We start from the raw sequence: 13,113 nt of genomic DNA on the forward strand, positions 1-13,113 counted from the left end.
TTTAGTATTAGTAACTACTTTTTTTCTCTGCATGTAATCTTGTCATATCTCATTTATGATAGGGATCTGACCAAACAATGCCTCTAATCTATTATTGATGTCTGGAGCATGTACAGTTTTCTTTTGGAAGATCAGGTTGGAAACAGCTTTGATGTTCTTTAAGATGTTAGTCACTGCCACAAACACCACATAAATTTGGTGTATGATTTGCCAGATGTAATTCACATCTAGATAATTCATTGGCATCTGTATCCATCCCATAGTCATATTGGCTAATGTCCCCAGAACATTATCTATTGTCCCTACCATTGTATTATAAATTATACAATAGCCCCAATAAATTACAATTATTCCCACCACAGCAGATCACAATATTAGTTGTAACATGTTTCCCATTAGATCTTTCTTAGGCTCTGTCAGGAGTTAACAGTTAGAAAATGGTTGTTGTCCCTACAAGCTTTGCTTCTAACTAAGATAAGATGGTTAGATCCTATAAGCTGACAGCCCTAGTACAGCCCCTTTTACACTGGCCTCACTTCCTCAGTTTTCCAACTGACCAGAGTGGCAGTTGGTGACTGGCTTCTACTCCCCACACCAAGAATCAAGATGTCTTTTATCCTGTGTGGAAACCCTTAGGCAGAGCCAATGACAACTGTTGCTAGCCTCAGGAGTTCCGACTAACAGTTGATGACAGCTGGTGACAGTTGGTGATAGTGAATCACTAAAGCTTTTTTTTTTAAATGGGGTTCAGCTAAATTCTAGGGTGCCAGTTGAAATCGAGAGTAAGTCTTCCAGTATTGAAAGAGGAAAAGAGTGGATACCTCCCTTCTCAAAACAAGGTTCAGGGGAGACAGCAGATGTAATGGAGAAAAGATTTGGGGATGATAAAGGGAACAGGATCTAGGAGAGGACAGCTTATGTTTAGGGTTGGCTCAGAGAGAGGAGAGGGGGGTTGAAGATTTTCCCCCTTCTGCCTTCCCTCCTTAGCTATGGCTGCTCTCCCAGATTTTGTCTTGTCCCTTATGTTGCCCCTCCACTATTTGAGACCAAAGGGTCTCCCCTTGATCTGTTCACTCACACTTGATTCACAGCTTGGGGAAAAGATAACTTTTAATTTTAATGTCAGTTCAATTTATGTTTAATGGCAATTTAATTTTAATGTCAGTTCAATCAGGGAATAAAAGGGAATAACGGGAGTAACTGGCAGGGAAGGAATGGGAAAGGAAAATGGGGAAAAGGAGGATCCCTGTCTCTATCTAAAACCCTTTTCCCTTTCTCCTTGAGTTTGGGGGGAACTCAGGCTTTGGCAGCCTGAGCCCCCTGAGAGATAGTCAGGTTGACTGTCCCTGAGTTTTGCCCCTTGATCACTGTTCAAACCCATGGCAACAGAAGCTGAGGTAGTCTGACAGATTCAAAATGTCTTTTCTCAGGTTTCTCTTCTCTGGATCCCTTCAATTGGGAAGTGTTGGGGGGAAAGATTTCCAGTCACAAGCAGGAAAAGTGGGTAACCTTCAAGAGAAAGTCTTATTCCACCTTCTCACTTTGGCTTCTCCCTATTGACAGACCAACTGTTCTTCCAGCCAGAATCTTCTCCTACTCAAGATTCCCATCTCCTGGGACCCCTCCCCTATCAAGGTGATTAGTCCCACACACTCTTCAGCCTGGCACTTTTTCTTTATGTGCCAGCCTCTGTCACATCATCAAATAATAATTTAAATATTAATGTTGCTCAAAAAGATAGCCCAGACTTTGGTAAGTGATCCCTGAGATGATTGCATTCTCTCACTGGTAGTCCTTCTTCCTGGAGCTTTTTCCTAGAGTTCATCAGTGATCCTGAGGCTCCAGCCTGGAAGGGCTATTTCTATGCAGTACTACTCTTCCTTTCTGCCTGCCTGCAAACCCTGTTTGAGCAACGCCACATGTATGTGTGCATGGTCCTGGAGATAAGACTGCGGACAGCTGTGATGGGTCTGGTGTACAGGAAGGTGAGTCCACCCACTCTGGACAAAGCAGTGACCAGAGGATATCAGGAACCCCAAGGGAAAGTGTTTCTGGTCAACCAGTCTCCCTAATTATGCATCTTCCCCCCTCTTCCCCCCCCCCCCCCGTCCCCTTTTAAAAATCCTTACCTTCTGTTGTAGAATTGATGCTAAGTCCAAGGGAGAAGATCAGTCAGGGCTAGACAACTGGGGTTAGGTGACTTGCCAAGGGTCACACATCTAGGAAGTACCTGAGGCCAGATTTGAAACAAGGACTCTTCTATCCACTGAGCCACTTAAGCTACCCCAAGATGGAAAGACAAGGAGAGAAACCTCAACAGTCTCCTATGATATGATTCTCAGGAAACACTGAAGAAGCTTTATCTGCAATGGATTTCCGTGCCCTTTTCCTTTTAGCATCTATCTCATCTCCCCATAGACAGCCACTCAGTACTCTATACCAAAAGACCAAGGGCCTAATAATTCATTTTCCCATGAATTACTGTGATATTTCTGTAACTATTCTCATGGGCAGCCTAGTGGTATTTCTGTAACTACTCTCATGAGTAGAAGTCAAGTGGTTCAGTACATAGAGTGCTGGACCTGGAGTCAGGAGGACTAATATTGCTGAGTTCTAATCTGGCCTTAGAAACTAATTAGCTGTGTGATCCTGGACAAGTTACTTAATTTGTTTGCCTTAATCTACTGGAAAAGAAAATGACAAACCACTCCAGGATCTTTGCCAAGAAAATTTGATGGATAGTATGGACTGCCAGGTCATAAAGAGTAGTTGAACAAGAACACTTGTTATTGCTAACCAGTTGCTAACCTTCCCTTCCTTTAACATTCCATTGAAAACTAGGAGAAATAAAAATAGACAAAGATGTATAGACAAGAGCAGCTGAGTAGTTCAGTGGATTGAGAGCCAAGCCTAAAGAAGGGAGGTTCTGGGTTCAAATTTGACCTCAGACTCTTCCCAGCTGTGTGACCCTGGGCAAGTCACTTGACCCCCATTGCCTAGCCCTTACCACTCTTCTGCCTTGGAACCAACACATAGTATTGATTCCAAGATGGAAGGCAAGGGTTTTAAAAAGAAAAAAAAAGATGTATAGACAAGCAAAAGCAACTCCACTCAGAGGTCTTTTCAAAAAAATGTATGTCTCTTTCTGCACCTTGAGTCCTTCACCTCCCTATAAGGAGGTCATCCCTTTCATTTTACAGGTGAAGAAACTGAGTGGTTAGTAATTTGTTCAATGTCACCCAAATAAGAAGTGGTAAGTTTATTTGAGTGAACTCAAGTCCTTTAATTCTAAGTTCATGATTTTCCATTGTGCCAACTTACCACTCTCAGTACTTACTTTTTTAAAAGTCTGAGCCTCCTTTCCAGGCTGCAACTATAGGGGCTACTCATGAACTTCATGGCACTCCAATTGGCATGAGAGCTTTGACCTGCTCCATTTCTAGTTTGGGCCACTTCCCCACTCCTTAAGCAAATTGGTGCCCTCCAGCCCTCATCCCACCCCTCAGCTTCCTAGGAGTTATTAATGCTCAACTTTAGAGAAGACATCCAATCAGTCTAGCCTGATGCAACTCAGAACGTTTAAGCTTGAGATCTACCATCTTTCTCTGACCAAATGGCAAAATAAATTAAAGAACTAAGCCACTGTGCTCTGTATTCGAATCTAAATTTTAAAAGGGGGCTGGAAAGGAATGGGGCATTTTAGGTACCATGGTACCTGGATGGTATAGTTTTGTTTTGTTTTGTTTTAAGGGAAGCCTTTTAGGACACCCTTCAAGCCATGCCACATCCACACACAGGACTGAATGATGCTCCTGTTTCAGAGATGAGGAGAGAAGAGAAAGTTCCTCTTTCATCTGTCCATATCCTGCAGATGTGCTCTCATCCTGTGTGGGTCCCAGATTATGTACCACTGGAGAAGGCAGAGGGAAAGGGATACTAGTGCACTGAGTTTGGTTTGAAACAAAGGCATAATTGATTCAACTGATAGACTGGATATGTATGAGGGAATGATCTGAACAAGAGCTACAATCAGGGATGTGCTAGTAAATATATAACAACAAATTCTCTGTGGGGGAAATGTATGCATGACACTTTTAAGGCCATTACTTTCTTGAATCCAAACCAGGGGTAGGCAAACAACAGCCCACTAGAAACCTATTTTTCAATGGCCCAAGAGCTAAGAATGGGTTTTTACATTTTAAAATGTATACTTAAATTAATATTTTTCATTGTTAAATATTTAATGTTTCTCATATGTTTTATTATTTGTATATTTATATATTTAAATATTTCTTAAATAAATATTTTAAAATGTAAAAACCATTCTTATGTAACAGACTCTAGTAGTTTGCCGATCCCTAGTTTAGACAAACAAATAAAGCCCTGATTTATAGAATTTACTGAATTCCAAGATGTAAATACTCACACTGAAAATTTAACAATGACTACAGTCAGTATGTATTGGCTCTAACTCACCCCTGACTATAATATGCAAGATAGTAAAGCACTAAGTGAATAAAACAGTTAGTATCACTCAGTGGATTGAGAGCCAGGCATGGAGATGAGAGGTCCTGGGTTCAAATTCGGCCTCAGACACTTCCTAGCTGTGTGACCCTGGGCAAATCACTTAATCCCCATTGCCCAGCCCTTACTACTCTTCTGCCAAAATACACGGTATTGATTCTGAGACAGAGAGACAGAAAGTGAGGGTTAAAAAACAAACAAGCAGTATCTATGCAAGGGAAACAAAGATGCAACAAAAAGAACAAGTTCTGTCCTTGTTCCAGGAGTCTATTTAGTCCTCTCTCATCCCAGTGACCTGAGCCTTACCACTCTCAGTAAATCCTTATACTCTTTCCTCTGGAAAGTTCTCCTTTCTATCAGACCTAAAATACTTTTATTCCATGGCTAATGCAGGTTTTGGCTCTCTCAAATGCTATGCGGAAAACTGCTGCAGTGGGAGAGATCATCAATCTGGTGTCTGTGGATGTACAGCGGTTGATGGATGCTGTATTGTATCTGAATGGTCTGTGGCTTCCAGTCATCTGGATTATCATCTGCTTCACATTCCTTTGGCAGGTAGGAGCCAAGGGGACTCTAAATTTCCTAGTAAGGGCCTGAGAAACAAGGACGACTCTAAATCTGATCTAAAACTCTGTGAATGTGTAATCAAGAACAATTTAAACCTAACTCTCATCATTCTGCTCACAATTATATTGTGCTGGTTGACCATCAATTAAATAGGGACAATATACTGCCCACTGATCCTTCCCCATAGGGTTGTTTCAAGGGACAAGATGCCATAGAATCATAGATTAAGAGCTGGAATGAATTTAGACGTTACATAGTCTAAACTTTTCATTTTACAGAGGGGGAAACTAAGCCTCAGAGAGGCTGTAATTTACTCAAGGTCACTCAGCTAACAAGTGGGTGAATTGGGATTTTAATGAAGGTTCTTTGAATTCAAATACAATCCAGAAATCTTTTCATTAACATGCTGCCTGAAAGTATTTGTTTATGAGCATTTTATGACTTGGTTCATAGTCAGTTTTTATAAAGGTACCATAGATAGCTTGTATATGTATATTCCTTTCTATACCCATCCATTAATCACCATCGAGCCTATTTAACATCTCTAAAAACTCTATTAAGGTTCTTAATTTCTTTTTTATTTAACTTTTTTAGATTAAATAATCCACTTTGCTTTTTGTTTCTTTAGTAGGAAAGGGGTCTACCCCCCCAAGGCCTCCCCTAAATTAAAAAACAAAAAGAAGATTCTTGTAATAGATATGACAACATGTATCTTGTTATGGTTTTAAAAGTAGAAAGGGAGAAGGAAAGAGGGAAACAAATGGTGACACAGAAGTTGTCAAGAAGATAGCCAGGGAACAAAGTGAGGCATTATGAAAGCCATCCTAATAGGGGCCCTAGGAGATGCTCACCAAAAGATCAGCAGGGTCCCTGGGCCAGGGGTTCCAGAGATGGAAAACTTACATCCACGGAACATTGTTTCTGGTTCAAGGGGCAAGAGACCTGGAGAGGAGGTAATCAAAGAGTAAAATAAAGCATGGTCCTGAATATGAGATGAGACAACCTCCCTTCAGATCCTGATTCTTCTACTTATTACCTAGATGACCTTGAGCAAATAACTTCACTTTTCTGGCTTCAGGTCTCTCATCTGCAAAATGAGGTGATTAGACTAGATGGCTTCTAACACTGTTTCCAATTCTAAATTCTTATGACCTTAAAACTGATTTTTTTTTCTTTTAGTAGAGATTTAGGATTATGCATCTTCATTTCAGAAAGTCTTGCTATGGGACAGCTAGGTGGCTCAGTGGATTGAGAGCCAGGTCTAGAGAAAAGAAGTCCTGTGTTCAAATTTGACCTCAGACACTTCCTCACTGTGTGACAAGTCACTTAACTCCTAATACCTAGCCCTTACCACTCTTCTACATTGGAACCATTTCGCAGTATTGATTCCAAGATGGTATGGGTTGTTTTTTGTTTTTTTTTTTTAAAGAGGATCTTACTTCTAAGAGTTATGCATTTTTTCCATAGACATTGCCAGGAACTCCAGTAAATTCAGTCATGACTTAAATAGTTTCCTCTTCTCAAGTTTGAACTAAAATATCATTAAATAATAAAGACTAAGATCAGAAGACAAGCCCCTAATTTTTCCATATCTCCAGGAACCACCAGCTTTTTTTCACTGAACTGGTTTGTCATTCATTGTCAGATGAGAGACCTCCAAACACAAGATTTAAACCTCAGTTTTTGGCAGAGTAATTTTTATACTTCCCCTTAAATATTTTCCCTGCCTTGGTATGTCAAACCTCCAGTAAGCAATTCAGTCAAAAGATGGTGCAATTGCATCAAACAGAATCCTGTGCTTCCATTCTCAATTATAAAGTGTTTGAAATCTTCCCAGATTTTTTTTCAGCTTCTCATTGGGTTAGATCCCTGAAATAACAAGAGATACTCAGCAACTAAAACTAAAAAAAGTCATAAATATGTCAGGAATCCTCTTTCCTAGAGACATTTGTGAATAGAATTCCAGGTTGCTATCTGCAGAAGATGACTTCCCTAGAGAAAAAGAGAATGGAGACTTCACAACTAGAGATCCTTTACTCAAACACCTTCTCTTTATAAATGACAAATATAAAGCCCCAAAAGTTTGTGCTACTTGTTCAAGGTCACAAGGCTAGTTAATAGTTGTAGTTTTTTTATGTACATCATTTTATTACAAAATATTGATCTGAAAAAAAAAACAAAATGCAACATTTTCAATAAAACTTGAGATTTGTTATGATAGGAGCTAGAACCCAGGTCTTCAGATTCTCAAAGCATTGATCTGTAGCCATCTAAAGACTCTCTATTTTGCTAATAAGCATCTCCCCGAGACCACATCTGGTCTGCATCTGTGATTTGATGACCTGAGAATTTTTCAGAGACTTGGGCTTGGCTTCTCACTGCCTCATTCCTAATTAATCTATTAAGCTTTTTAAAGATAAATTGTAATTCTTAACAAGATGGATAATCCTGAAACTAATAGTTTTTAGGAGCCTCAAGTGAATCTGATGTCTTCTGTCTTTCAGCTCTTAGGTCCATCTGCTCTGACAGCCATCGCTGTCTTCCTCATCCTTCTCCCCTTGAATTTCATCATCACCAAGAAAAGGAGCTGTTTTCAGGTTTGTAGGGAGTTTCTCCATGGCTGGTGATAGCCCTGTTTCTCAGGGGAGGTTTCTTGGAGAACTGAAGAATTCAGTAATTTGTCCATGGTCACACAGCTAGTAAGTATGTGACAGGGGCTGGTCTTGAATCTGACTGGAAGGTTGACCATTGATCCACACTAGACCACATTGCTCTTTGAGAGCAATAGGAAGGAACTATTATTTCATTGGTATAGGGAACTCCTGGGTGAGGGAAACTCCTACTAGTGTCAATCAATAAATTGGATTTTTTTAATCAATTTTTTTAACTTTTACCATCTTAGAATCAATACTGTATATCAGTTCCAAAGCAGAAGAGTGGTAACAGCTAAGTAATGGGTAATGTGACATGTCCAGTTATAGCAAAGAAGTATCTGAGGCCAGATTTGAACTGGCTCTCAACCCACTGAGCCACCCAGATACCTCCATCTCCTTCACTATTGCTAGTGAATGCTTTTCAGGTAAGAGATGTCCTGAACTGCACGCAGAACCCCTTCTCTCACTCAGAGATCCCTAGGGAACCTCAATTGGTCCATACTTAGAGTCATTATCTCAATGATCCTCCCTCACATTTCCCCAGATTCTTCCTTATATTTATTTCAGGAAGAGCAGATGCAGCACAAAGACCGCCGAGCCCGGCTGACGGATTCCATCCTCAGGAACATGAAAATCATCAAGTTCCACGGCTGGGAGGAAGCTTTTATGGAGAAGATCCTAACCATTCGAAAAGGAGAACTTCAGGCTTTGAAGAACTCTGGATTTCTCTTCGCAGTGTCTCTGGTGTCCTTCCACTTGTCCACATTTCTGGTAACTTAGTTATCCCCATTCCCCCCATTGCTGGTCACTAGGGCACATCATAAAGCCAATATCCCATCCCAACCAACTGTTGGGTGGACCCTCCAGAGACATCGAAGGTACTCTGGGAGCAGCACCCATTAACAATCCTCATGAACCCTCACAGATGTTTTCTCCTTAGCTAGTGCCACAGAATCGAACCAATCTTTTCTTCAGATTAAATTATCTGGTCCAAAGGGTTGGGTTTCTCTGCCAAAGACCTCACTCAGTGTTTCATTTATCTCAACATTTAATCTCTGAGAGCCCTGACTCACCTGGTAAATGTCCACATAACACCCATTCTGTCAATAACTGGTAAATGGTTCTGGGGCTTGGGCTTCTCCCCAGTTGTCATTATTATTATTTAACTCTAAGCCCTTTCCCTATAGATGAGTGGAAAGAAAACCTAGACAATTCCAAGCCCAGACACTAGATCGTCATTCTCTTGAACCTTCCTAGCCATATTCTTGGCCTTTCATGTATACTTTGAGTCCACCCGAACACAAGCAAAAGTTTGGCTTTTCTCATCTCCATCTCTCAGGTGCCTCAGTCCTCATGATTTCCTCTGGCTGCCTGTTATTCTCCACTATGGTATATGCCTTCCCCAAGGAACATTCCATGATTCAGGCCTTTCCTAATTTCCTTTCTCTCCCTTCTTCCTTTTTTCTTTCTTGCCTTCAGAAGATATTTCTTGTGAATAATATGGAAATAAGTTTTGAGTGATAATACATGTATAACCCAGTGGAATTGCTTGTCAACTCTAGGAAGGGAAAGGGAAAAGGAAAGAGAGACAACAAGAATCATGTAACTATGGGAAAAAACTTTTTAATTAAATTAAATTAAAAAAAATTTTTCTTCAAACAAACCATATGTAAGGCATTGAGAAGTAAGACCTGAATCTTCCTGACTCATATTCATCATACAAAAATGAGCAGTAAGCCCAGTGCCTTATAACATGCCATTTTGTAGGTGCTTGATAATTTGTTGGTGCTTAATTTTTTTTACACCTTTACCTGCTGCCTTAGTAGTATCAATTCTAAGACAGAAAGGTAAGGGCTAGGCAGTGGGGGTCACCCAGCTAGGAAGTATATGAAGTCAGTTTTAAACCCAGGATCTATCTGGCTCTCAATCCACCAAACCACCTAGCTGCCCCTGATTAATAGTTTTTAAATTTGTTTTTATTCTGAAGTTAAGAAACATAAAATAAAATGGGTATTTCAATTTATAAAACAAGACAGGAGGAGAGACTTGTACATGAAACTACAACTCTCTATCATGTGTTTTAATTATTAATTATAACATTCAGATTGTAAAGGGTTAAATTTTTGGTTGGAGTTTGGCAAAAGTGAGGAGAGCCGTTTGATAAATTTTCAATTAAATAATTATATAAAATATAAATAATATATAAAATAAATAAAAATAAAAATTGGCTTAATTTGGGAAGAGGTTCAGATAGGAAATAGAAAGAAGGAAAGTGAGAATAATATCTTAATATCTTATAGCTACACCTAAAATCCTAACCCTAACCCAAATTTCTAAAAAACCTAAATCTAACCATATTTGAGGAGAGGTGCTTCTGCCTAAGCCAGGTCAGATCTAACTTATGTACATTGTCTACCTAAGATTAAATTCACTAACTACCTAAGCTAATCAATAAGCATTAATCACCAACAACCTTCTTAAAGTAGTTCCTCTTTCCCAACTGTCAGTCCCTCTTGACTGAGAGAACTTGACTCAGACCTCTGCTCTGAAGGAAAACCAGAGACAAAAGGGCCCCTCTCTGAACTGTCTCTGTCTTATATACTTTCCTTGTCTCTGTGACAAGGAAATCACTTTAAAAGACTGATATATATTAATTTAAGGTCGCCAAGGAATTCAGCTATGTAATTCCTAAATGAAAACTCAAGTCAGCAGTCAACCTTTTATAGAGTTTAATTACAAACAGGAGGAAGAAAGGTATTGGAGATAGAGAGAGAGAGGGAGAGAGAAAGGGGAGAGAAGGGAATAGGGCTTAAATACCCCTTCTCTTTAGGCTGGGCCAAAAGGCCCAAGCCCTTAGATAGCTGGGGCAAAGAAAGGAGATCAGTCCCTTTTACTCACGTGACCAAAATAGAGAAACAGTCTCAAGGGCCTCCACCTCCAGCTTCCTCCAGAGCAAGCTTCTCAGAGCACCAACTCTCCAACCAACCACCTCTAGTCCTCAGACCCCGCTATCTTTAAGGAAACCATCCAAGTTCCCTCCCCTCAGTTCTCACATCTACCAATCACTGTCCATGTCTTCCCTGTGCCAATGGTGGCTCTAGCTTAACCCAGGACCGCCCAGAGGTCTGTGGCTTTGCACATGTCTGTTGAAGGTCATATTCTCAAATAATTAAATCTTGATCCTTTGCTACAGCCCTTCCTAAATCCTGTTACCCTGAGTAGGGTGGAGATTGGAATAATTAAATTTTGATCTATGCTGCAGCCCTTCCTAAATCCTGTTAGGACTGAGTAGGGTGTAGATTGTAATTTCCAAGACCTGGTTCTGTCATTCCAAGTATCTCTATTGTATCAATTCTAAAATCAATCATGACTCAAAGAACCTCCTGTTCTATGCTTAAGCATAGGTCAAAGCCCTTTCCATTGTTCAGCAAAAGGTTTCTGTCCTAAAGTAATCTTAAGAAGGGAGGAGGAGGAACCTCCCATGCCAATGGGGTTCACATTCCAATAGACTATCAGTAAGAAATTTTCCAAGTATGAAATTTCCCAATGGTGAAATTTCCAACATTTATAAGTCTAAGAAATTTTAAGGTTTACATCTCCTAGGTAATAGAATCTTCAGCTCTCTGCTGCTCTTACTTAGAAATGTTTCTGTTCCTGCCTCTTTTCTGCCTCTTAAAGAGACAGAGGGAGAGATTACAAAATCCATTGCCTAGCTCTTACAGCTCTTCTGCCTTGGAACCAATATGCAGTATTGATTCTAAGGCAGAAGGTAAGGGTTTAAAAAAAAATTAAAGACCCAGTGTCTGCCCTCTAAGAACTTACATTCTAGTAATGGAGTTAAGATATTGCTACTGAGGACCTTGCTCTCCGTTAGGGTTAATATAGGATGGGAAAATCGCTGACCTAGAAATCAAGAAAACCAAGTTCTAGTCTTAGTTCTTCCACTAATTAGAAGTGTAACATTTGATCAGTCAGTTCCCTTCTCTGGGGATCAGTTTCTTCATCTGTAAATAATGGCATTAGACTACATGATTTCTCAAGTTCCATTTATCCTCTAATATTTTGTGAAAAAATTAATTCTGTAAAAGATTTTAGTGGCTATAAAAACTAATTCAGTTTGTCACTTTTCCTACTTCACATTTATATATATATATATATATATATTTTATAATATTTTATTTTATCATTTCCAAGCATTATTCATTAAAGACAAAGATCATTTTCTTTTCCTCCACCCCCACACACCATAGTCGACACGTGATTCCACTGGGTATCACATGTGTTCTTGATTCGAACCCATTGCCATGTTGTTAGTATTTGCATTAGAGTGTTTGTTTAGAGTCTCTCCTCTGTCATGTCCCCTCAACCGCTGTGGTCAGGCAGTTGCTTTTCCTCGGTGTTTCTACTCCCAGAGTTTGTCCTCTGCTTATGGATAGTGTTTTTCTCCTAGATCCCTGCAGATTGTTCAGGGACATTACACCGCCACTAATGGAGAAGTCCATCACGTTCGATTATGCCACAGTGTATTAGTCTCTGTGTACAGTGTTCTCCTGGTTCTGCTCCTCTCGCTCTGCATAACTTCCTGGAGGAAGTTCCAGTCTCCATGGAATTCCTCCACTTTATTATTCCTTTAAGCACAGTAGTATTCCATTACCAACATATACCACAATTTGTTCAGCCATTCCCCAATTGATGGGCATCCCCTCGTTTTCCAATTTTTGGACACCACAAAGAGCACAGCTATGAATATTCTTGTACAAGTCTTTTTCTCCATTATCTCTTTGGGGTACAGACCCAGCAGTGCTATGGCTGGGTCAAAGGGTAGACAGTCTTTTATCACCCTTTGTGCATAGTTCCAAATTGCCCTCCAGAATGGTTGGATCAAGTCACAACTCCACCAGCAATGAATTAATGTCCCTACTTTGCCACATTCCCTCCAGCATTCATTACTTTCCTTTGCTGTCATGTTAGCTAATCTGCTAGGTGTGAGTTGATACCTCAGAGTTGTTTTGATTTGCATCTCTCTGATTATAAGAGATTTAGAACACTTCTTCATGTGCTTATTAATAGTTTTGATTTCTTTCTGAGAACTGCCTGTTCATGTCCCTTGCCCATTTATCAATTGGAGAATGGCTTGGATTTTTGTACAATTGATTTAGCTCTTTATAAATTTGAGTAATTAAACCTTTGTCAGAGGTTTCTATGAAGATTTTTTTCCCAATTTGTTGTTTCCCTTCTGATTTTAGTTACATTGGTTTTGTTTGTACAAAAGCTTTTTAATTTGATGTAGTCAACATTATTTATTTTACATTTTGTGACTCTTTCTATGTCTTGCTTGGTTTTAAAGTCTTTCCCCTCCCAAAGGTCT

The 13,113-nt window shown here is 39.8% G+C and overlaps 1 protein-coding gene across 1 annotated transcript in view; it reads left to right on the top strand.

The window, feature by feature from the left end:
• Nucleotides 1-13,113, top strand: part of ABCC6 (ATP binding cassette subfamily C member 6) — an 84,226-nt gene that overhangs the window by 29,970 nt on the left and 41,143 nt on the right. Inside the window, 4 exon segments of the mRNA XM_056806308.1 lie at nt 1,808-1,985; nt 4,918-5,079; nt 7,596-7,688; nt 8,313-8,516. Coding sequence (XP_056662286.1) covers nt 1,808-1,985; nt 4,918-5,079; nt 7,596-7,688; nt 8,313-8,516 — 637 coding nt within the window.

This window comes from Monodelphis domestica, chromosome 7, assembly GCF_027887165.1.
Source record: "Monodelphis domestica isolate mMonDom1 chromosome 7, mMonDom1.pri, whole genome shotgun sequence".
Lineage (NCBI taxonomy): Eukaryota > Metazoa > Chordata > Mammalia > Didelphimorphia > Didelphidae > Monodelphis > Monodelphis domestica.